Genomic DNA, 23,625 nt, shown 5'->3' with positions numbered 1-23,625 from the left:
AACGGTACCCAGCTCCGTATCCAGCAGGTTCTATGGGTCTGTGGATGGAGCCCGGCCTCAGGGCTTGGGGGCCGGTAAGATCCCACTTCCTCAGAGCCCCTCAGGGGGATGGGGAAGGAAAGCAGCATGTGGGCTCCAGCCTCCGTACCCGCAATGGGTACCTCAACCTTAACAAACACCGCCAATAGGAATGGGGTGAGAAGGGAGCATGCTGGGGGCCCTATATGGGCCTTCTTTTCTTCCATCCGATATAGTCAGCAGCTACTGCTGACTAAAACAGTGGAGCTATGCGTGGATGTCTGACCTCCTTCGCACAAAGCTTGAAAACTGAGCAGCCCGTGATCCCACGGGGGGTGTATAGCCAGAAGGGGAGGGGCCTTACACTTTTTAGTGTAATGCTTTGTGTGGCCTCCGGAGGCAGTAGCTATACACCCAATCGTCTGGGTCTCCCAATGGAGCGCCGAAGAAATATTCATTCCCAATTAATGGCCCATATAAAAATGTAACAGATCACCCAACGAACGTTACTGTCGGCATAAAAGTAATCATTTTGGGTCATGAGATGAGATAGCCTGCCAGTAATGACGGAACGATCATACTAAGGACTTTTCTTTCCCTATCAGTTTTTGTTGTCTTGTGTAAACAGCCAATCGATTAGTATATTCTTGGTCCGTGCTTGATAATGGCCTAAGTGGAACTTGAGAATTTATAGGAACCTGACACATTGTAAGTGCAATCTGATCTGGGGACAGCATAGTGTAGAGAAGGAGAAACAGAATAGAAAAAGATGGTATGTTGGGAAAAATTTGGTATAACTGGTATATTATTCATTGAAATCCATGGTATTAGTGGCCAGGAGTCCAGTGGGCGGTCCTACATACTTATCGACTGGTATCTCTGCGTGCAGTCCTACAGTAAAGACTGGCAATCACTGAATAAGACTGCCCACTGCATAGAAACACTGAATGCAATGAATGAAATGCAATTTATACAGAATTGTTTCTACAAAAATGTACATCTGGTAATTTCCTACTACACTATAACATCCTGCCTGCAGACAAGATGCCATTTTCACTATCAAAGGTTCCTGTGCTCACATATGCCCTATTTTTCCAAAAAAAGGAGAAGATCCAAAAAGGACCTCAACGGGCTGCTCCTAGACCAGAAAATCTTAAACATACCATGGCAATGAACCTGCCAATAAAGCGGAAGTAGCGCAGATGGTCAGGGTTGATGTACGAGGCAGGGTTGATTTGCAAGCAGTAGTTATCTTTTCCCGCATACTCAAAAAGGCAGTACATGGGGTTAAGGACTTCATGGGATAGAAGGAAAAACCATTCCCTGTGGACAACAATACAGCATGAATTAGGATGGACCTGGTCACATTGTATTGACTTCATTCTATAGCCAAGGACAGGGTGCTACCTTGCAACACCTCCATAATCGAGCCCCTCCTCTCCAGGAATGATGATCCAAAGTCTTCTCCTCAAATCTTGTGGGTTAAAGCTCATTATCTAAAAATGATAAGACAAACTATTAAAAGGAACTGACAGCAGGATCAACACCTATAAACTAATCTTATGGCTTTGTGTTTTAAGGCCCAGTCACACACAACGACTTACCAGCGATCCCGAAAACGATGCGACCTGATAGGGATCGCAGGTAAGTCGCTGGGAAGTCACTGGTGAGATGTCACACAGTCAGACCTTACCAGCGATGCAGGAACAATACAGGTCGAAGTAGCGACCTGTATAACGATCTCAGCAGTCACTGTGACCCTGTCACACAGTGTCAAACACAGCGATGTGTCCTGCCCAGCAGGACATCGCCTTTGAAGAAAATGGCCTGGACCATTCTGCAACGACTAGAGATCTCACAGCAGGGGCCTGATCGCTGGTAGGTGTCACACATAGCAAGATCGCTAACGGGATCGCTACTGCGTCACAGAAACCGTGACTCAGCTGCAATCTCGCTAGCGATCTCGTTATGTGTGACGGTACCTTTAGAGGCAATTACAGACAAGTGTGTGGAACAATTATATAGTGATACTCACCTTATCAGGCTTCTTTCACTGCATATTCAAATGCCTTGGATTAGTGGGAAAAGTGCTCCTTGTGTGCTGATAGCACACTCAGTGAGGTGCGAAAGAGATCCCTGAGCTGCTCTTATATTCTCCTCAGAGCTTTGACTCCTACGACTTCGGGCGTGCGAAGTGTGATCTCAATGCTATGGCATCTACAGTGCTTTGCGAAAATATACGCGTATACCCAGCTTTATTGTGCGCATGACCGGAACTGCGGGGCATTCTCATCTATGCGTACTAACCACAAGTCCAGCATTCGGAAGCAGTGTGATGGACACAGGTACGCACGTCACTGCCGATGATGACGCTGTACCATGGGCCCGGTGGGCGTGCTAACATGCTAAGAGGGCGGAATGAGCGCAGAAACTAAAGCCCTTGCGACTAGTCCCTGTGCTCATTAGCATATCATAAAAGGATCTTTAGAAATACTTTTTCTAAAGATCTCATTATCTGTGCTACTAGATACAGGGACAGTTAGGCAGAGATTAGCAATATGCACCCAGAACTGCTCGCGGTTACAAGTGCATATTACACCTACCAGGTTCCCTTAAGTGCTTAGTCTTGGAAGAAATGTCTCAGCATCTATGGATACCTGAATATTCTCTAGAAATGATGCATAACGGGATATTTCAGCCAATACGATCAATTAAACCCTTTTAGCATTGTCGCATAAAATGTAACCTAATAAAGTCGATATTGGTCTGAATGGCTATTTACTTTGCAGTCTGTACATGTGGATATGTAGGCCACTACCCTTCATTGATCTTAATGGACTATTTTCTTCTCGGCTGCCTGCTTTTCCTTCACCCGCGTGACCTCAGCTGAACTGCATTACAAACCTGCTGGAAGGAATCCTCAAACAAGGTTTTCCTATTGACTGTGATCTTGATATGCTGCGGCATGAAGAGTTGCTGTAAGGAAGAAGAGAATATTTCACAACTGTTAAAAAATAAATCTGCTGAAATTCAGTGTACACTAAGGATAATGCAAAGTACAGGGCAGAGGAAAATGGGCAAATAATAGTATGGAGAGGTGACACTAGTCACAATTTAGTGGGAATTTAATCAAATTACTCTAGTGACCGGGAAATCCTTATGACAGATTAGAGTGGCAAATATTCATAAGAATGAAAAACAACTAAAAATGCTTACCTGACACCAAAACCTGAAGTATTGCACCTTAGCTTTAAAATCCCGCACATAAGCGATCTGAGGCCCATTGTCTCTGTACACAGAGAGAAAAGAAAGGCAGGGGATGACTCACGGTTGACTGGTGTAAGGGACAGAAGACTAGTAAATATGTGCAAGTGACAGAAGAATAGAAGGATAGTGCAACATTGTTCTTACTGACCACAAATGTGCCCTATAACGTGACCAAGAGAGGACTAGCGACTAAAATTAGAATCGGACGCATTTTTCTTACACAAGATTTGGCTACCATTATTTTTGTTCTCGAGCTGCACAAAGTCGCTGCCCTCGCCTTACCCTCACAATAATGGAGTACTCACAAGGCAGATTTTCCAGTCCGAGGATCGATATAAGTAGTGGTTCTTCGATTGTGATCTACAAAATATGGAACCCCATCCACTGTAAACCTCATCTCCCAGCCCTCTGGCAATGGCTTCTCGTTTAGTTGCCTGAAAGGCATAACAAAAGATATATACACAATTATCCACAGGGCACAACAAATCACCATAAACTATGGGTTAATGCACATCATGGCTCTAAAAAAAAAAAAAAAAAAAAAAAAAGAAAAGAAAAGAAAAAGAATCGGATTTGTTGCATTGGGCAACTTCCTCTATACTAGGTCATCCTGCCAAAGGGCTTTATACAAAGGACATCACAATGGTATGTAATAGGTGTCACTGATTAGCCTGGTATCTTTCTATCAGACAAGGTCCAGGGGCAGAAAAGAAAACACATTGTTACAAATCAGTTTTAGGCCAGAATTCCGGTGAGAACTGTTGATGAATCAGGGCCAGTATCATGTAATACGTATTTTTGCCATCTTTATGCTAATCCCAGCCACCTTCAATTATTTTTTTTGATATGTGGACAGAGCTTAGCAGGAATGAGGCGCGGTCGAGTTCGGTGGACACATTCAGCATAATTCCCACCAAAAAAATAGGGCAAATTATGACAAATGTACTCATCTTTGATTGGAGGTTTCTTGCAGTAGAGCACGGCAACTTGAAAACGTGCCAAATTTATTAGCTGGCCCATACCTCTTAATCAGAGGTGGACAATTAAGTTTCCTGAGGGCTGACATCAATGATCGTGACTGTTGTGAAAGGCCGACCCAATAGCCCGAAAGTCTGATGACTATTAACATATTAGTTATTGCTTAATAGTGATCAGAATTAAAAAAGCTCCCCCATAAAACCAATGCTTGAGGTCTGTGTAAAGGCGTGTGGTCTGAAGTGTGGTAGTATAACTCATCGATCGCAGTCTTCCCCCGTCTCCAATGCCTCTCCGATCCTGTTCTCACTCACGCTATTGCAATTCCAACTCACTGGAGATTTGCACTATAAGGGTACGCTCACACTAGCGTATAACAGCCAATGATCCGCTCATGCAAGAAAGAAGGGAATTTTGTTTACTTACCGTAAATTCCTTTTCTTCTAGCTCCAATTGGGAGACCCAGACAGTGGGTGTATAGCTACTGCCTCTGGAGGCCGCACAAAGAACTACACTTAAAAGTGTAAGGCCCCTCCCCTTCTGGCTATACACCCTCCCGTAGGAGTACGGATTCCTCAGTTTTAGTACCAAAGCAAGAAGGAGGAAAGCCAATAACAGTTTCAAAAACAAATTCAATCCGATAACAAGATCGGAGAACTTAAGAAACAACATGAACAACATGTGCACCCGAAAAACGAAACCCTAAGAACAAATAGGGCGGGTGCTGGGTCTCCCAATTGGAGCTAGAAGAAAAGGAATTTACGGTAAGTAAACAAAATTCCCTTCTTCTTTTTCGCTCCTAATTGGGAGACCCAGACAGTGGGACGTCCAAAAGCAGTCCCTGGGTGGGTAAAAAGATACCACATGAACGGGCTGTCAGACAGCCTCTTCCTACAGGTGGGCCACCGCCGCCTGAAGGACCTGTCTACCTAGGCTGGCATCTGCCGAAGCGTAGGTATGCACTTGATAGTGTTTGGTAAACGTGTGCAGACTCGACCAGGTAGCCGCCTGGCACACTTGCTGAGCCGTAGCCTGATGCCGCAATGCCCAGGACGCACCCACGGCTCTGGTAGAATGGGCCTTCAGTCCAGATGGAATCGGAAGCCCAGCAGAACGGTATGTGTGAAGAATTGGTTCCTTGATCCACCGCGCCAGGGTGGATTTGGAAGCTTGCGATCCCTTATGCTGACCAGCGACTAGGACAAAGAGCGCATCAGAACGGCGTAGAGACGCCGTGCGAGAAATGTAAATCCTGAGTGCTCTCACCAGGTCCAACAGATGTAAACCCTTTTCAAATTGGTGAACTGGATGCGGACACAAAGATGGCAAAGTGATATCCTGATTGAGATGAAAGGAAGAAACCACCTTGGGAGAAAACTCTGGAATTGGACGCAGTACTACCTTGTCTTGGTGAAACACCAGGAAGGGAGATTTGCAAGATAACGCCGCTAGCTCGGACACTCTTCGAAGAGACGTGACCGCCACAAGAAAAACTACCTTTTGTGAAAGCCGAGAAAGGGAAACCTCTTTCAAAGGCTCGAAAGGCGGCTTCTGGAGAGCAATGAGAACCTTGTTCAGATCCCAGGGTTCCAATGGCCGTCTGTAAGGAGGAACGATATGACAAACTCCTTGGAGAAACGTGCGTACTTTAGAAAGCCGTGCCAAGCGCTTCTGAAAGAATACGGATAGCGCGGAGACTTGACCCTTAAGAGAGCTAAGCGACAAACCTTTTTCCAACCCAGACTGCAGGAAGGAAAGAAAAATTGGCAATGCAAATGGCCAGGGAGAAAACCCTTGAGCCAAGCACCACGCTAAGAATATCTTCCACGTCCTGTGATAGATCTTAGCTGAGGATGGTTTTCTAGCCTGTCTCATTGTGGCAACAACTTCATGAGATAAACCTGAGGCCGCTAGGATCCAGGACTCAATGGCCACACAGTCAGGTTCAGGGCCGCAGAATTCAGATGGAAAAACGGCCCTTGAGACAGCAAATCTGGACGGTCTGGTAGTGTCCACGGTTGGCCTACCGTGAGATGCCACAGATCCGGGTACCACGACCTTCTTGGCCAATCTGGAGCGACGAGTATGGCTCGATGGCAGTCGGACCTGATTTTCCGGAGAACTCTGGGTAACAATGCTAGAGGTGGGAACACATAGGGGAGTCGGAATTGCGACCAATCCTGAACCAAGGCGTCTGCCGCCAGTGCTCGGTGATCGTGAGACCGTGCCATGAAAACTGGGACCTTGTTGTTGTGCCGTGACGCCATCAGATCGACGTCCGGCGTCCCCCAGCGGCAACAGATCTGCTGAAACACGTCCGGGTGAAGGGACCATTCTCCTGCGTCCATGCCCTGGCGACTGAGAAAGTCTGCTTCCCAGTTTTCCACGCCTGGGATGTGAACTGCGGATATGGTGGACGCTCTGCTTTCCACCCACGTCAAAATCCGCTGGACTTCTTGAAAAGCTTGGCGACTGCGTGTTCCCCCTTGGTGGTTGATGTACGCCACCGCCGTGGAATTGTCCGACTGAATCCGAATCTGCTTGCCTTCCAGCCATTGTTGGAAGGCTCGCAGGGCAAGATAGATTGCTCTGATTTCCAGAACATTGATCTGCAGGGTGGACTCTTCCAGAGTCCACATCCCCTGAGCCCTGTGGTGGAGAAACACCGCTCCCCACCCTGATAGGCTCGCATCCGTCGTGACCACTGCCCAGGACGGGGGAAGGAACGACTTTCCCTGTGACAATGAGGTGGGGAGAAGCCACCAACGCAGAGAGTCCTTGGCAGTCTGAGAGAGGGAGACAGTCCTGTCGAGGGACGTCGAATTCCCATCCCATTGGCGTAGAATGTCCCATTGTAGAGGGCGCAGATGAAACTGCGCGAACGGGACTGCCTCCATTGCTGCTACCATCTTTCCTAGGAAATGCATGAGGCGCCTCAGTGAGTGCGACTGGCTCTGAAGGAGAGATTGCACTCCAGTCCGTAGCGAGCACTGCTTGTCCAGTGGAAGCTTCACTATCGCTGAGAGAGTATGAAACTCCATGCCAAGATAAGTCAGAGATTGGGTCGGGGTTAGATGAGACTTTGGAAAGTTGATAATCCACCCGAAACTCTGGAGAGTGTCTAGTGCCACCTTCAGACTGTGCTGGCATGCCTCTTGAGAGGGTGCCTTTATAAGCAGGTCGTCTAGATACGGGATGACCGAGTGACCCTGCGAGTGCAGAACAGCTACTACTGCTGCCATGACTTTGGTGAAGACCCGGGGGGCTGTTGCCAGACCGAAAGGTAACGCTACGAACTGCAGGTGTTCGTCGTGTATGACGAAGCGTAGGAAACGCTGATGCTCTGGTGCAATCGGCACGTGGAGATACGCATCTTTGATATCTATTGATGCTAGAAAATCTCCTTGAGACATTGAGGCTATGACGGAGCGTAGGGATTCCATCCGGAACCTCCTGACTTTTACGTGTCTGTTGAGCAACTTTAGATCCAGGACGGGTCGATACGATCCGTCCTTTTTTGGGACCACAAACAGATTGGAGTAAAAACCGTGACCTTGTTCCTGAAGAGGGACGGAGGTCACCACTCCTTCCGCCTTTAGAGCGGCCACCGCCTGCAACAGAGCATCGGCTCGGTCTGGTGGTGGAGAAGTTCTGAAGAAACGAGTTGGCGGACGAGAACTGAACTCTATCCTGTACCCGTGAGACAGAATATCCTTCACCCCACGGTCTTTGACGCGTGACAGCCAAATGTCGCCAAAGTGGGAAAGCCTCCCACCGACCGCGGGTGTGGGAATCGGAGACTGCAAGTCAGGAGGACGCCGTCTTGGCAACGGTTCCTCCGGCTGTCCTTTTTGGGCGTGACTGAGACCTCCAAGAATCTGAGCGTCTCTGGTCTTTTTGAGTCTTTTTTGACGAGGCGAATTGGGACCTGCCCGGTCCTCGAAAGGACCGATAACCAGACTGACCCTTCCTCTGTTGGGGTTTGTTTTGTCTGTGTTGCGGTAAGGATGAGTCCTTACCCTTGGAGTGTTTGATGATTTCATCCAAACGCTCTCCAAACAATCGGTCACGAGAAAAAGGCAAATTGGTTAAGCACTTCTTGGAATGAGAATCTGCTTTCCAATGTCTCAACCACAGGGCCCTACGCAAAACAACGGAGTTGGCTGACGCCACTGCCGTGCGGCTTGTAGCGTCAAGAACAGCATTAATCGCGTACGACGCAAATGCCGCCATTTGCGAGGTCAATGGTGCTACCTGCGGGGCAAATGCACGTGTGACTGAGTCGACTTGCGCAAGCCCGGCTGAGATAGCTTGGAGTGCCCATACGGCCGCAAAAGATGGCGCTAACGACGCTCCAATCGCTTCATAGATGGATTTCAGCCAGAGCTCCATCTGCCTGTCAGTGGCATCTTTAAGTGCCGCTCCATCCTCAACTGCAACCAAGGATCTAGCTGCAAGCCTGGAAATTGGAGGATCCACTTTTGGACACTGGGTCCAACCCTTGACCACCTCAGGGGGAAAAGGATAGCGTGTATCTTTAAGCCGTTTAGAAAAACGCCTTTCAGGATAAGCGTGGGGTTTCTGGATTGCGTCTCTAAAGTCAGCGTGGTCCAGAAAAGTGCTTAATGTACGCTTAGGGTATCTGAAATGGATTCTCTCGTGCTGCGAAGCTGACTCCTCTACAAGAGGAGCTGGTGGGGAAATATTTAACATCTTATTGATGTTAAATATAAGATCATTAACTATGGCGTCACCATCTGGTGTATCTAGATTGAGAGCGGTCCCAGGATCAGAATCCTGATCAGTTACGTCCGCCTCATCACCCATAGATTCATCTCGCTGGGATCCTGACCATTGAGATGAATGTGAAGGCCCGTCATAGCGAGCCCGCTTAGGCTGCCCGGGGCCATCGTCCGAGTCAGAGTCTTCACCCTGAGGTGTATGTGCCCGTCCCGGAGCTTGGAGGTAATTCAGCTGAGGGGGACCAGGGGGCAATGATTGCACAGTGTCCGTGGCCTGAAGTACAGGCCTAGCTCGCAATGTGTCAAGAATTTGTGACATAGTGAGAGACATTCTGTCAGCAAAAGCTGCAAACTCAGTTCCTGTCACTTGGACAGCATTCACAGGTGGTACACCCTGGGTCACGTCCAGCAGAGGTCCCGACTGTGCAAGCGCCGCAGGGGCCGAGCACTGCACACAATGGGGGTCCGTGGAGCCTGCCGGTAGAAAAGTCCCACATGCGGTGCAGGAAGCATATAATGTCTGTGCCTTGGCACCCTTGCGTTTTACGGACGACATGCTGCTGGCTCTCTGCAATGTGAGAGAGTCTATAGCCAAAGGGCGACCAGCGCTATGCAATACAAAGTATTTGTAGAAACAAAATACTAAGAATACTACTGGCACAAGAGGGGGTGAGCCCTGAGGGCTGCTTACCGCCCGCTGAATAGCGGGTAAGAGGCGCAGAATTCCTTGTCTGGGTCTCCCCGGCTCCCCTCTGCAGCTCAGCGTGTCAGCAGGAATGGCTGCCGGCGTCTGTGGAGAGGGGCGGTCCGTGGGAGTTCCTAAACAAAAGTGCGGGAAACAGTGTCCCCTCTGTGCCTATTGTGAGGGCTGGAGTATGTAAAAACGACTCCAGCCCTCGGCGCTGATGCACTGACCAGCGTCCCGCCCCTCTCCTGACTGGCAGGTCTGGGGGCGGGAACGAACGGAAGCAGGCCGCAAAAGCCGGGGACTCGAGTTATCAGCGCGGCCGCCGTAAAAGCGCGGCCCGCGCTGAAGTCCCCGGCGCACCACAAGTGCCAGCCGCGCCGCAGTCCCAGCGGCCGGCGCGACCGATTCCCAGAAGTGTGCCTGCTTCAGCGAAGCTGAATGAGGCCATGGCACAAGCGCCGCAGCGCTGATGTCCCCGGCGCACTACAACACCCAGCATGCTGCGGTGTGAGCGCCAAATGCACGGGGACACAGAGTACCTTGAGGAAGCAGGGCCATGTCCCTGATGTACTCCGCTCCATCCAGCATCTTCTCCAGGGGCTGTAGATGGAGCACGGTCTCAGTGCCTGGAGACCAGTAAATCCCACTTCACCCAGAGCCCTGTAAAAAGGGATGGGGAAGGAATCAGCATGTGGGCTCCTGCCGCCGTACCCGCAATGGGTACCTCAACCTTACAAACACCTCCGACATACAGTGGGGTGAGAAGGGAGCATGCTGGGAGCCCTGTATGGGCCCTCTTTTCTTCCATCCGACATAGTCAGCAGCTGCTGCTGACTAAAAACAATGGAGCTATGCGTGCGTGTCTGACCTCCTTCGCACAAAGCTAAAACTGAGGAATCCGTACTCCTACGGGAGGGTGTATAGCCAGAAGGGGAGGGGCCTTACACTTTTAAGTGTAGTTCTTTGTGCGGCCTCCAGAGGCAGTAGCTATACACCCACTGTCTGGGTCTCCCAATTAGGAGCGAAAAAGAAAATCGGATGCTATGGTATATGGTGATGACACTCGGCTCAAACTCTGCTGGAGCATGAGAGGAGTGTCGTTGACTGTTGTCTGATTCTCTGCCATGCGTGAAGCAGAGCACAGGTGAGGAGAAAATGGAGAATGTAAACTTTTCTGTCTTCTCCATTGTCTCTCTGCGTATATCTGACTGCACCCAGATGTAATCCGAGTGCAGTTTGAGGTTTTGCACACTGCCATAGACTTGAATGGGTGCGCGTGATACGATATATGCTGACAATCACAGAATGCTGATGACTCTGTAGGAGAATAAAAACACTAGTCAGCACTCACCATAGTATAACAGAGCGCATGCTATTGGATAACACTAGTCTGAGTTGTACGCTACCTATACGCTAGTATGAGCGAAACCCAAATGTGACTTCCAGCCCACATATAAACCCTAGAGTAATTCGATGAGTCGGAATTGCAGTCATGTGGGCAAGAAGACGACCAGAGCGGTACTGGAAAACGGGGAGTGCAAAACATTGATGGACCCTCTGACTGCTCCCTCACTTATTGATGGCTGCCCAACAGCTCCCTCACGCACATTGATGGCCCCATTTATTCCCCCCCAAAGTCACACCTCCTCCCCCCCAACTGCTCACACACAGTATGATGGCCCACATATCTCCCCCAAAGTCAACCCCCCAACTGCTCAAACACAGTATAATGGCCCACATAGTCTCCCCCAAAGTCACCTCCCAGCTTCCCCACTCCTCCCCAACACAGCTCCTACACTGAAGACCCAACATATTTTTCCCTCAAGGGACTTCCCCCACCTCGACCCATCCCTCCAAAAAATCCTAAATACTTTACATGTTGCCTCTGTTCCTCCAATGCTCTGGTACTTGCTGTTTGCGGACTGAGGCAACAGTGACATCATTGTGCCTGCAGTACTCTGGTCTCAGGATAAATGGTGGAAGAGGGCATCTAAATGTGCAGGACTTATTTCCTCTCAGCCAGTCAGATCCTTTAATATAAAAATGGCTGCTCCTACCACGTCATATATATGAACTGTGCTTGACACAGCCCATTGGCCAGTATGTGGGGCACACAAAGGTGAAATTGTGATGCATGCCTGGCTATAAAGGTGATGTTTTCGCACTATTATCTTTTGGCATAAAAGAGAAAAAACGGTGCAATGGGGAATAATGTTGTGGAATGGGAGTGCCCATAAAATGAAAAATATCTCAAATAGTATCAGTATTTTAAAAGGTCAGTCACCCCAAAAGTCAAATTACACCACCGTGCACTGAGCCCATGGCCAAACAAAGGCTCCATCACGGACTTCTCATTTATATGTCCAATAAAAAGGGTTTTTTTAAGTAAAACAAAGTAAAAATCTTCCAATAGTGCAGACTGTACTTATAGTTTATTTATCCACCATGTCACTTACCCCTGATTTCTAGGATCGTCCCACTGAGTTGTCCGTGTAGTGTGATTCACAAAATACACTCTGCCATTGCCATCTGTCCGCTTTTCTGCAATAAATTAGGACAGCAAATCATTAAATGGTCCACAAGGTGGTCACATAATGGATATCACAATCCTGCCGACTCTAAGCTTTGCAAATTCAGTTTACAGGTGTTGTCTGGTCAGTAGTGATAAGTCTACAGTCACTATTTGTCCCTCTGTTACTGCAGACTTCTGAATCCTCCCGACACACACACTGTGCACTGTGAGGATTCGCCAGGTTCTGAGACGGGAATGGCGATCATGTGACCACTATGTGATGTTCATGTTCCCAGCCAGAACCAGACTAGTGTGCGCGGCTCCACTCAATACCAGTGTATGGAGCGGGCGCGTCTGACTAGTAGGTGTGGCTGTCTACGGGGTGCAGCCTTGCTCAATACACGTATGGAATAACGCCATGCCCACCACATTGGGTTCTGGCCCAGAAGATGCATATGGTACAGTTGAGGTCATTTGTTCATGGCCCCAGAGGATTCATAAGTTTCAAATCAAATCAAAATCAAATCTTTATTTTTATATAGCGCTAATATATTCCGCAGCGCTTTACATACATCAGGAACACTGTCCCCATTGGGGCTCATAATCTAAAGTCCCTATCAGTATGTTTTTGGAGTGTGGGAGGAAACCGGAGAACTCGGAAGAAACCCATGCAAACACGGGGAGAACATACAAACTCCTTGCAGATGGTGTCCTTGGTGGGATTCGAACCCAGGACCCCAGCGCTGCAAGACTACAGTGCTAACCACTGAGCCACCCACATAGAGTGACTGCACACATCACTTTAAACTGGACAACCCCTTTAAGAAGATCTAAACTGGTACATAGCAACCATTTTACTTACCCCATCCAGCAGGTAAAGGCCCCAAGGGATCATACTCTTTATTCTGACTGTAATCTTGGTTCTAGAAGAATTAAAATAGCAATAGGTTTATATTTATATGTTAATAGTTTAATTTTATAACAATCATTTAACAAAATGCAAAGTGAGTAAAAAAAGAAATTAAATAAAACTTTGGTGTGACCACCCTTTGCAACAATTTTTGGATAATGGATAAATATCTGCCTGTATTTTTCAGCATTGATGTTACCAAGAAATGGCAACGTTGAAGACCCTAGACACTGTGGTCGACCAAGGACACTTGTACAAGTGATGATAGACACATCTTGCTCACTTCACCTCAGAAATCAAAAACAGAAAATGTCCAGCAGTTCCATGAGCTCAGAACCGGCATCTACTGTTCAGACACGTCTGGTCAAAAACGTCTTCATGGCAGAATTGTAGCCAAAAAAATTTCTTTGACAGGGAAACAAGACCGAATGACCCAACAGCACACAAAAACAGGAACTGGGGTGGAAAAAAGGTCAGTAGGTGCTCTGGTCTGAGGAGTCAAAAGGCAGTTCGTTTGAGGAAGGGTTGGAGAGTGGTACAGTAATGAGTGTCGGCAGGCATCAGAGAAGCATGGTGGAGGCTCACTGCAAGTTTGGGGTTGTATTTCAGAAAATGGAGTCGGGGCTTTGATCAAGATTAATGGGGTCTTTAATGCTATGAAATTCAAAGAAATAGACATCTATCATACAAGACAATCAGGGAGATGTCAGATTGGCTTCAAATTTATTCTGCAGCAGAACAATGACCCCAAACATACAGTCATTAAGATCTATCTTCAGCGCAAAGAACAAGTCCTGGAAATTATGATACAGCCCCCCCAGATCCCTGATCTCAACATCACTGAGTCTGTCTGAAATTACTTAAATAGAAAAGGATTTGTCAACTTTATGCCTTTAAGAGATAATTTGATCTTCAACTTGCTTGTGATAAGACTAGAAAAAAGAAGCGCTGATAGGGTATTACCAGATGACAAGAGTAATAAAGAGAATTTTGTTTACTTACCGTAAATTATTTTTCTTATAGTTCAGACATGGGAGACCCAGACCATGGGTGTATAGCTTCTGCCTCCGGAGGACACACAAAGTACTACACTAAAAGTGTAGCTCCTCCCTCCGAGCATATACACCCCCTGGATGACAAATCCAACCAGTTTAGTGCAAAAGCTGAAGGAGGACATCCACCCATAAGTAGAGATAGAGTAAAACCCGGAATAACCGGAACCTCTGTCTACAACAACAGCCGGTGAAAACACACGGAACAACAACTGCCAACAGGCAACAGGGAGGGTGCTGGGTCTCCCATGTCGGAACTATAAGAAAAAGAATTTGCAACCTGGAAAAATCCATGGGAAACAAATTCTGAACAAAATGAGAGCCTGGTGGAAACACCAAAGGCTCACAGCAGCTCAAAACACATTGCAAAAACAGGAGAACCTGAGCAATTTGCTGAAAAACAGTTTAAAGTTTTTATTGCACAAAAATATCAAAAATACAAGTATAGTACAATTAATCTCATTAATAGTCATACAAAAAATGGAGGACAGATGGAAGGCAATTAATAACAAGCAAAACAGTGGCCTGGTACGGACACCAGGAAAAAGTGTTCCAAATATGAACTTGTAAAACCCTAAATCACTGGCTTGCAAGCATAGCAGATAAATTTCCCCCAAATCACTGGCATGTAAGCACTATAGAGCTATTGTGAGGGAAAATATCCGAATGCATAGCCCTAAATCACTGGCACGTAAGCATAATAGGGCTAGTAAAAAAGGGGGGGGGGTGGAGGGAAAACTGGTAGAAGCATCAGACTTGGAAAAAACTGTGCAATAAAAACTTTAAACTGTTTTTCAGCAAATTGCTCAGGTTCTCCTGTTTTTGCAAGAAAAAGAATTTACAGTAAGTAAACAAAATTCTCTTTTTCTTCATCGTTCCTTATGGGAGACCCAGACCATGGGACGTCTCAAAGCAGTTAATGGGTGGGAAATAAACAGAAACTGAGAAGTAGGCAAAACCTAACTTCACAAATGGGCGACAGCCGCCCGAAGGATGCGTCTGCCCAAGCTCGCATCTGCCGAAGCATGAGCATGCACTTGGTAGTGCTTCGAAAAGGTATGCAGACTAGACCAAGTGGCAGCCTGACAGACCTGCTGAGCCGTAGCCTGGTGCCTGAAAGCCCAAGAGGCACCGACAGCTCTGGTCGAGTGCGCCTTAATCCCCGGCGGGGGAGACACCTGAGAACGTTGGTAGGCATCGGATATGGCCGACCTAATCCACGAGCTAGGGTCGGTTTAGAAGCCGAGAGACCCTTGCGCTGACCTGTGGTCAGCACAAAAAGAGAGGTGCACCGCCTAAGAACAGCGGTGCGTGACACATAGATCCGGAGCGTCCGCGCCAAATCTAAAGCATGCAACGCTTTCTCAAAGTGATGCACAGGGGCCGAACAAAGGGAAGACAATGAAATGTCCTGGTTAAGGTGGAAAGGAGACACCACCTTAGGGAGAAAGCCCGGAGTCGGACGGAGAACCACCTTGTCTTGGTGAAGAAGGGAATTTTGTTTACTTACCGTAAATTCCTTTTCTTCTAGCTCCTATTGGGAGACCCAGACAATTGGGTGTATAGCTTCTGCCTCCGGAGGCCACACAAAGTATTACACTTTAAAAAGTGTAACCCCTCCCCTCTGCCTATACACCCTCCCGTGCATCACGGGCTCCTCAGTTCTGGTGCAAAAGCAGGAAGGAGGAAACTTATAAATTGGTCTAAGGTAAATTCAATCCGAAGGATGTTCGGAGAACTGAAAACCATGAACCAAAAGAACCATTCAACATGAACAACATGTGTACACAAAAGAACAAACAGCCCGAAGGGAACAGGGGCGGGTGCTGGGTCTCCCAATAGGAGCTAGAAGAAAAGGAATTTACAGTAAGTAAACAAAATTCCCTTCTTCTTTGTCGCTCCATTGGGAGACCCAGACAATTGGGACGTCCAAAAGCAGTCCCTGGGTGGGTAAAAGAATACCTCGATAAAAAGAGCCGAAAACGACCCCCTCTTACAGGTGGGCAACCGCCGCCTGAAGGACTCGCCTACCTAGACTGGCGTCTGCCGAAGCATAGGTATGCACCTGATAGTGTTTCGTGAAAGTGTGCAGACTAGACCAGGTAGCTGCCTGACACACCTGCTGAGCCATAGCCCGGTGCCGCAATGCCCAGGACGCACCCACGGCTCTGGTAGAATGGGCTTTCAGCCCCAAAGGAAGCGGAAGCCCAGAAGAACGGTAGGCTTCAAGAATCGGTTCCTTGATCCACCGAGCCAAGGTTGACTTGGAAGCCTGCGAACCCTTACGCTGGCCAGCGACAAGGACAAAGAGCGCATCTGAACGGCGCAGGGGCGCCGTGCGAGACACGTAGAGCCGGAGTGCTCTCACCAGATCTAATGAGCGCAAATCCTTTTCACATTGGTGAATTGGATTAGGGCAAAATGAAGGTAAGGAGATATCCTGATTGAGATGAAAAGGAGATACCACCTTAGGGAGAAATTCCGGAACAGGACGCAGAACCACCTTATCCTGGTGAAAAACCAGGAAGGGGGCTTTGCATGACAGCGCTGCCAGCTCCGACACTCTACGGAGCAATGTAACTGCCACTCGAAATGCCACCTTCTGCGAAAGACGTGATAAAGAGACATCCCGCAGCGGCTCGAAAGGCGGTTTCTGAAGAGCCGTTAGCACCCTGTTAAGGTCCCAGGGTTCCAGCGGACGCTTGTAAGGTGGGACTATGTGGCAAACTCCCTGCAGGAACGTGCGGACCTGCGGAAGCCTGGCTAGACGCTTTTGAAAAAATACGGATAGCGCCGATACTTGTCCCTTGAGAGAGCCGAGAGACAACCCCTTGTCCATTCCGGATTGAAGGAATGAAAGAAAAGTGGGTAAGGCAAAAGGCCAGGGAGTAAAACCCTTATCAGAGCACCAGGATAAGAAAATCCTCCAAGACCTGTGATAGATCTTGGCGGACGTTTGTTTCCTGGCCTGTCTCATGGTGGCAATGACATCTTGAGATAACCCTGAGGACGCTAGGAGCCAGGACTCAATGGCCACACAGTCAGGTTGAGGGCCACAGAATTCAGGTGGAAAAACGGCCCTTGTGACAGCAAGTCTGGGCGGTCTGGGAGCACCCACGGTTGACCCACCGTGAGATGCCACAGATCCGGGTACCACGACCGCCTCGGCCAATCTGGAGCGACGAGAATGGCGCGACGACAGTCGGACCTGATTTTGCGCAGCACTCTGGGCAGCATCGCCAGATGAGGAAATACATAAAGCAGTCGAAACTGCGACCAATCCTGAACTAATGCGTCCGCCGCCAGAGCTCTGTGATCTTGAGACAGGGCCATGAATGCTGGGACTTTGTTGTTGTGCCGTGACGCCATGAGGTCGACGTCCGGCGTTCCCCAGCGGCGACAGATCTCTCGAAACACGTCTGGGTGAAGAGACCATTCCCCCGCGTCCATGCCCTGACGACTGAGAAAATCTGCTTCCCAGTTTTCTACACCCGGGATGTGAACTGCGGAGATGGTGGAAGCTGTGGCTTCCACCCACTGCAGAATCCGTCGGACTTCCTGGAAGGCTTGACGACTGCGAGTGCCGCCTTGGTGGTTGATGTATGCGACGGCAGTGGCGTTGTCCGACTGGATCCGGATCTGCCTGCCCTCCAGCCACCGATGAAAGGCCAATAGGGCTAGATACACTGCCCTTATCTCCAGAATATTGATCTGAAGGGATGACTATCGGAGTCCAGGTTCCCTGAGCCCTGTGGTGGAGAAAAACCGCCCCCCACCCTGACAGGCTCGCGTCCGTGGTGACCACAGCCCAGGTTGGGGGTAGGAAGGATTTTCCCTGCGACAGAGAGTTGGGAAGGAGCCACCACTGAAGTGACGTCTTGGTTGCAAGGGAAAGAGAGACGTTCCTGTCGAGGGAAGTCGACCTCCTGTCCCATTTGCGGAGAATGTCCCACTGGAGTGGCCGCAGATGGAATTGCGCGAAGGGCACTGCCTCCATCGCTGCCACCATCTTCCCCAGGAAGTGCATGAGGCGCCTCAAGGGGTGTGACTGACCCCGAAGAAGAGATTGTACCCCTGCCTGCAGCGAAAGCTGTTTGTCCAGCGGTAGCATGACTACCGCTGACTGAGTATGAAACTCCATCCCAAGGTACGTCAGTGATTGGGTCGGTGTCAACTTGGATTTTGGGAAGTTGATGATCCACCCGAACTGCTGGAGAGTCGCCAGAGCGACGGAAAGGCTGTTTTGACACGCCATCTGAGAGGGTGCCCTGACCAGAAGATCGTCTAAGTAGGGAATCACCGAGTGGCCCTGAGAGTGTAGGACCGCCACAACCGATGCCATGACCTTGGTGAACACCCGTGGGGCTGTCGCCAGGCCGAAAGGCAATGCCACGAACTGAAGGTGTTCGTCCCCGATGGCGAAACGCAAAAAGCGTTAATGTTCGGTTGCGATCGGCACATGGAGATAAGCATCCTTGATGTCGATCGATGCTAGGAAGTCTCCTTGTGACATCGAAGCGATGACCGAGCGGAGAGATTCCATCCGAAACCGTCTGGTTCTCACATGTCTGTTGAGCAGTTTGAGGTCCAGAACGGGACGGAACGAGCCGTCCTTCTTTGGCACCACAAACAAGTTGGAGTAAAAACCGCGACCATGTTCCTGGGGGGGAACAGGGATCACAACTCCTTCTGTCTTCAGAGCGTTCACCGCCTGAAAAAGTGCATCGGCTCGCTCGGAGGGCGGAGAGGTTCTGAAGAAACGAGTCGGGGGACGAGAGCTGAACTCTATCCTGTAACCGTGAGACAGAATGTCTCTCACCCATCGGTCTTGAACATGTGGCCACCAGGCGTCGCAAAAGCGGGAGAGCCTGCCACCGACCGAGGATGCGGTTCGGGGATGCCGAGAGTCATGAAGAGGCCGCCTTGGAGGCATTGCCTCCGGCGGGTTTTTGGGGGCGTGGCTTAGCCCGCCACGCATAGGAGTTCCTCTGGCCTTTCTCCGGCCTGCTGGACGAAGAGGATTGAGGCTTGGCGGAGGGACGAAAGGACCGAAACCTCGATTGTATTTTCCGTTGCTGAGGTCTCTTCGGTTTGGACTGGGGTAAGGAGGAGTCCTTTTCCTTGGATTCCTTAATAATCTCATCCAATCGTTCGCCAAACAAGCGGTCGCCAGAAAACGGCAAACCGGTTAAGAACCTCTTGGAAGCAGAGTCTGCCTTCCATTCGCGCAGCCACATGGCCCTGCGGACTGCCACAGAGTTAGCGGATGCCACCGCTGTACGGCTAGCAGAGTCTAGAACTGCGTTCATGGCGTAGGAAGAAAAAGCTGACGCCTGAGAAGTCAAAGACGCAACCTGCGGAGAAGAATTACGTGTGACCGCAGTAATCTCAGCCAGACAAGCTGAGATAGCTTGGAGTGCCCACACGGCTGCAAAAGCCGGGGCAAAAGACGCGCCCGTGGCTTCATAGATGGATTTCACCAGGAGCTCTATCTGCCTGTCCGTGGCATCCTTTAGCGATGAGCCATCTGCAACCGATACCACAGATCTAGCCGCCAATCTAGAGACTGGGGGATCCACCTTGGGACATTGAGCCCAACCCTTAACTACGTCAGAGGGGAAGGCGTAACGTGTGTCAGTAAGGCGCTTAGTAAAGCGCTTGTCCGGAACCGCTCTGGGCTTCTGGACAGCATCTCTGAAGTTAGAGTGATCGAAAAACGCACTCAGTGTACGTTTAGGGAACCGAAACTGGTGTTTCTCCTGCTGAGAAGTCGACTCCTCTACAGGTGGCGGCGGGGGAGATATATCTAACACCTGGTTGATGGACGAGATAAGGTCATTTACTATGGCGTCCCCTTCAGGTGTATCAAGATTGAGAGCAACGTCAGGGTCAGAGCCCTGAGCTGCGACGTCCGCCTCGTCCTCCAGAGAGTCCTCAAGCTGGGAACTCGAGCAGCGTGAAGAAGTCGGGGAAGATTCCCAGCGGGCCAGCTTAGCCGGTCTGGGACTGTGGTCCGGGCAGGAGTCCTCCACGTGAGACCTAGGGCCCCCCCTGGGAACGCGCTGCGGCGCGGACAGAGAGGGGCCTGGAGGCGACGATCCAACAGGGCCCGGGGCCTGTGTAAGGACCGGTCTGGACTGCAAAGCTTCAAGCAGCTTGGCAGACCATTTGTCCATAGACTGAGCCATGGATTGTGAGAGTGACTCAGAGTTTTTCAGCAAAAACGGCAAACTCTGTCCCTGCCGCCTGGACAGGGAGAGCAGGGGGGTCTACCTGAGCCGAGGGGCCCACTAGTGACCGAGGCTCCGGCTGAGCAAGCAAAACAGGGGTTGAGCATTGCTCACAGTGAGGGTAGGTGGAACCCGCAGGTAACTTAGCCGCACAAGAGGTACAGGTCGCAAAATAACCCTGTGCCTTGGCACCCTTGCTCCTTGTGGACGACATGCTGTTGTCTCCTAGGAGAGTGATCACTGAGGGTATATGGGAAAGGGTATACAGCCCGACCGAACAGAAATATATAAATATATAGTATCTATTCCGGCACCCTAAGGGGACCAGCACCGGGTGACCGGTGTGGCTTACCGACCGCTAAAAAGCGGAGTGTGTGTCCTCCAGATTCCCTGCCTTAGGTCTCCCAGCGTTGCAGAGCTCTTTCCTGGAAATCCTCCACCAGCAGAATGCCAAAAAAATGGCTGCCGGAGCTCTCTGGGGAGGAGTGGGGCCGTGGGCGGCGCTAGAAAAGTGCGGGAATCTGGAGTCCCCACAGTGATCAGTGAGGGGGGAGGAAACATACAGGATGCTCCTGCCCTCACAACCGACGTCAGGTCGGCAGTCCCGCCCTTACCCCTGATAGACAGGCCCGGGGGCGGGAGTTTTGCTACTAGGCCGCAATTGAAGCCGGGGACTAAATTTAAGACCGCGGCCGACAAACAGGCGCGGTCGATGCGGAAGTCCGCCGGCCGTCACAAATAAGCAGCTGCTGCAGCGTCCGGGATGAAGGCGCTCCATGCACATCCCCCATGGGGATACAGAGTACCTTAGTGATGCAGGGCCCGGTCCCTGAGGATAAATCAACTCCTGTCCGACAGATTCCCACAGGGGCTGCGGAGGGAGCACGGTCCCAGTGAATGGATGACCACTCAGGATCCCACTTCTCCCAGAGCCGCTAAGGGATGGTGAAGGAGACGGCATGAGGCTCCGGCCTTTGTACCCACAATGGGTACCTCAACCTTAACAGCACTGCCGACTTAGTGGGGTGAGAAGGGAACATGCCGGGGGCCCCGTGGGGGCCCACTTTTCTTCCAACCGATATAACTAAAATGAGAATGCATGAGTGGATGTGTGCCTCCTTCCACACAAAGCATAAAACTGAGGAGCCCGTGATGCACGGGAGGGTGTATAGGCAGAGGGGAGGGGTTACACTTTTTAAAGTGTAATACTTTGTGTGGCCTCCGGAGGCAGAAGCTATACACCCAATTGTCTGGGTCTCCCAATGGAGCGACAAAGAAATATAAAATATATACACTCACCTAATGTGGTTGTGAAAGTCACAACCACTGCCAAGCATAAGATAATGGCGTCTGCCGCAGCCCCACGTGGATGAGCATTCAAACAGGAGAAGAGAAGGGGTTAATGCCGCGCATCAGCCAAATGAAGGTGGCTCAGCAATAAGGTAGTCACTGAAGCCTGTTTATTTCAGTGTAATTTTGGGCTCGGTTTTTCCTGGAGCAATCAGTAGGAATGGCAGTGGGACTGGTTGCTCCCTTCTCCCCATTCAATCCAGGTTTTGATCCCTCACTGGATCAGCTGAAATAATCAGGAGGCATTCAGTGAAAGGAGCCTGCTGAGGAGAGGTACAGCCTCATGGCTGCTGGGGCTGAGACTCCATACCTCCACTGGCTGTGCTGAGGAACCCACACAGTAAGAGAATACGGTTTTGTTTGTTACATAGGTTTATTTTGTAGTTAGCATTCTGTTGTTAGTTAGTGGCCAGACGGCCTTAGACATTTATTTTCCTGTTTTTGCATGTGTAACACTGAGGGATAAGTGTACACAATAAACACGGCAGTGGCCGTATCTGTGTGGAAAATGCCAGTCTGCCGCTGTCATATACACACACACACACGTATATATGTATAACACACACACACACACAGACAGACACACAGACGCACACAGACGCACACACAGACACACACACAGACACACACACAGACACACACACAGACACACACACAGACACACACACAGACACACACACAGACACACACACAGACACACACACAGACACACACACAGACACACACACACACACACACACACACAGACACACACACAGACACACACACAGACACACACACAGACACACACACAGACACACACACAGACACACACACAGACACACACACAGACACACACACAGACACACACACAGACACACACGTTTTGCATTCTTGTCTACAAGGAAAGCCAGAATGTGGAATACCAAAAATACAGAAAATTGCTATAGGGTTTTTTTCCAACTTTTTCTTAGGAATACCAATGTTTCACTGACGCAGTAAATGCTGCTTACCCCGATGATAAACCTTTGGTTGAACTGTTGCATTGCCCCTTGTAGCTGGTTACGCTGAAGCTGCCATTGCTCGTAGTTGCGTACAGATTCAATGGTGGGCCTCTGCCACGTGGTTGTCCGTGTTATGTGGTCAACATAATAGATTCGCCCCATGTTATCTACACGACGCTCCCACCTGAAAATCACAGAAGATAGTGTAAATGCTAAATAAGCCAAGGAGACACACAGGAGTTAACAAAGAAGACAACATATGACTGCTTGACATTTATCTGCCCATATCTCATCCACGTTCTACTGGAAATTCACGTATGCTTGCCCAAGCCGAAACTACATGGTAATGGGAAGCTTGCAAATTGATAGCTTGATTGATGGCTACCAAAGTGGCCAGTCGGTCATAACAGTTAAGCCTGATAAAATAAAGCAATGCTTACCCAGGGGGAAGAGGCTCTGGTCTGTCCCATGTCGTCCTTTTTGCCACATGATCAACAAAATACACACGTCCATGTTGATCCACGCGTTGCTCCCAACTGTGAAAAGGGGGAGCAATAAAAACTTCAATAATCATTCAATTATCACCTATCGTGTGGATGGAGATATGGTGATCACTATGGGTTACATTTCTGATCCCCATAATCATCACAAAAATAGGGTCCTTAAATTCCTTGTAAGATTTGGGAATTGGCCACTAGTTGAGAATGTGACCATTGATACAGTTACGATCTAAAGAAACAATGGTCATTCATGCTCACCAACGTGCCAGTCCTGTACTTGGGGATCCAAGAAGGTCTCAGCAGTGGGATTGGTGATCATGCATCTATACTGTTCAGAAGCTCTATGTGTGCTTACTCCAAACTGTACTGTGCAGGTTGCGTTACACAGCCGACACCTG

The 23,625-nt window shown here is 49.4% G+C and overlaps 1 protein-coding gene across 2 annotated transcripts in view; it reads right to left on the bottom strand.

Moving 5' to 3' along the window:
- The window catches only part of ITCH (itchy E3 ubiquitin protein ligase), a 403,298-nt gene that overhangs the window by 28,686 nt on the left and 350,987 nt on the right, over positions 1-23,625 (bottom strand). For both annotated transcript variants that reach the window (XM_075349943.1, XM_075349942.1), the window contains 9 exons: positions 23,168-23,263; positions 22,737-22,911; positions 13,065-13,125; positions 12,147-12,231; positions 3,591-3,719; positions 3,235-3,307; positions 2,923-2,994; positions 1,426-1,514; positions 1,182-1,341 (listed from right to left, as the gene is read on the bottom strand). In XM_075349943.1, the coding sequence (XP_075206058.1) occupies positions 1,182-1,341; positions 1,426-1,514; positions 2,923-2,994; positions 3,235-3,307; positions 3,591-3,719; positions 12,147-12,231; positions 13,065-13,125; positions 22,737-22,911; positions 23,168-23,263 (940 nt within the window). The remainder of the gene's footprint in view (positions 1-1,181; positions 1,342-1,425; positions 1,515-2,922; positions 2,995-3,234; positions 3,308-3,590; positions 3,720-12,146; positions 12,232-13,064; positions 13,126-22,736; positions 22,912-23,167; positions 23,264-23,625) is intronic.

This window comes from Anomaloglossus baeobatrachus, chromosome 5, assembly GCF_048569485.1.
Source record: "Anomaloglossus baeobatrachus isolate aAnoBae1 chromosome 5, aAnoBae1.hap1, whole genome shotgun sequence".
Classification (NCBI taxonomy): Eukaryota; Metazoa; Chordata; class Amphibia; order Anura; family Aromobatidae; genus Anomaloglossus; species Anomaloglossus baeobatrachus.
This window is presented reverse-complemented; position numbering and strand designations above follow the sequence as displayed.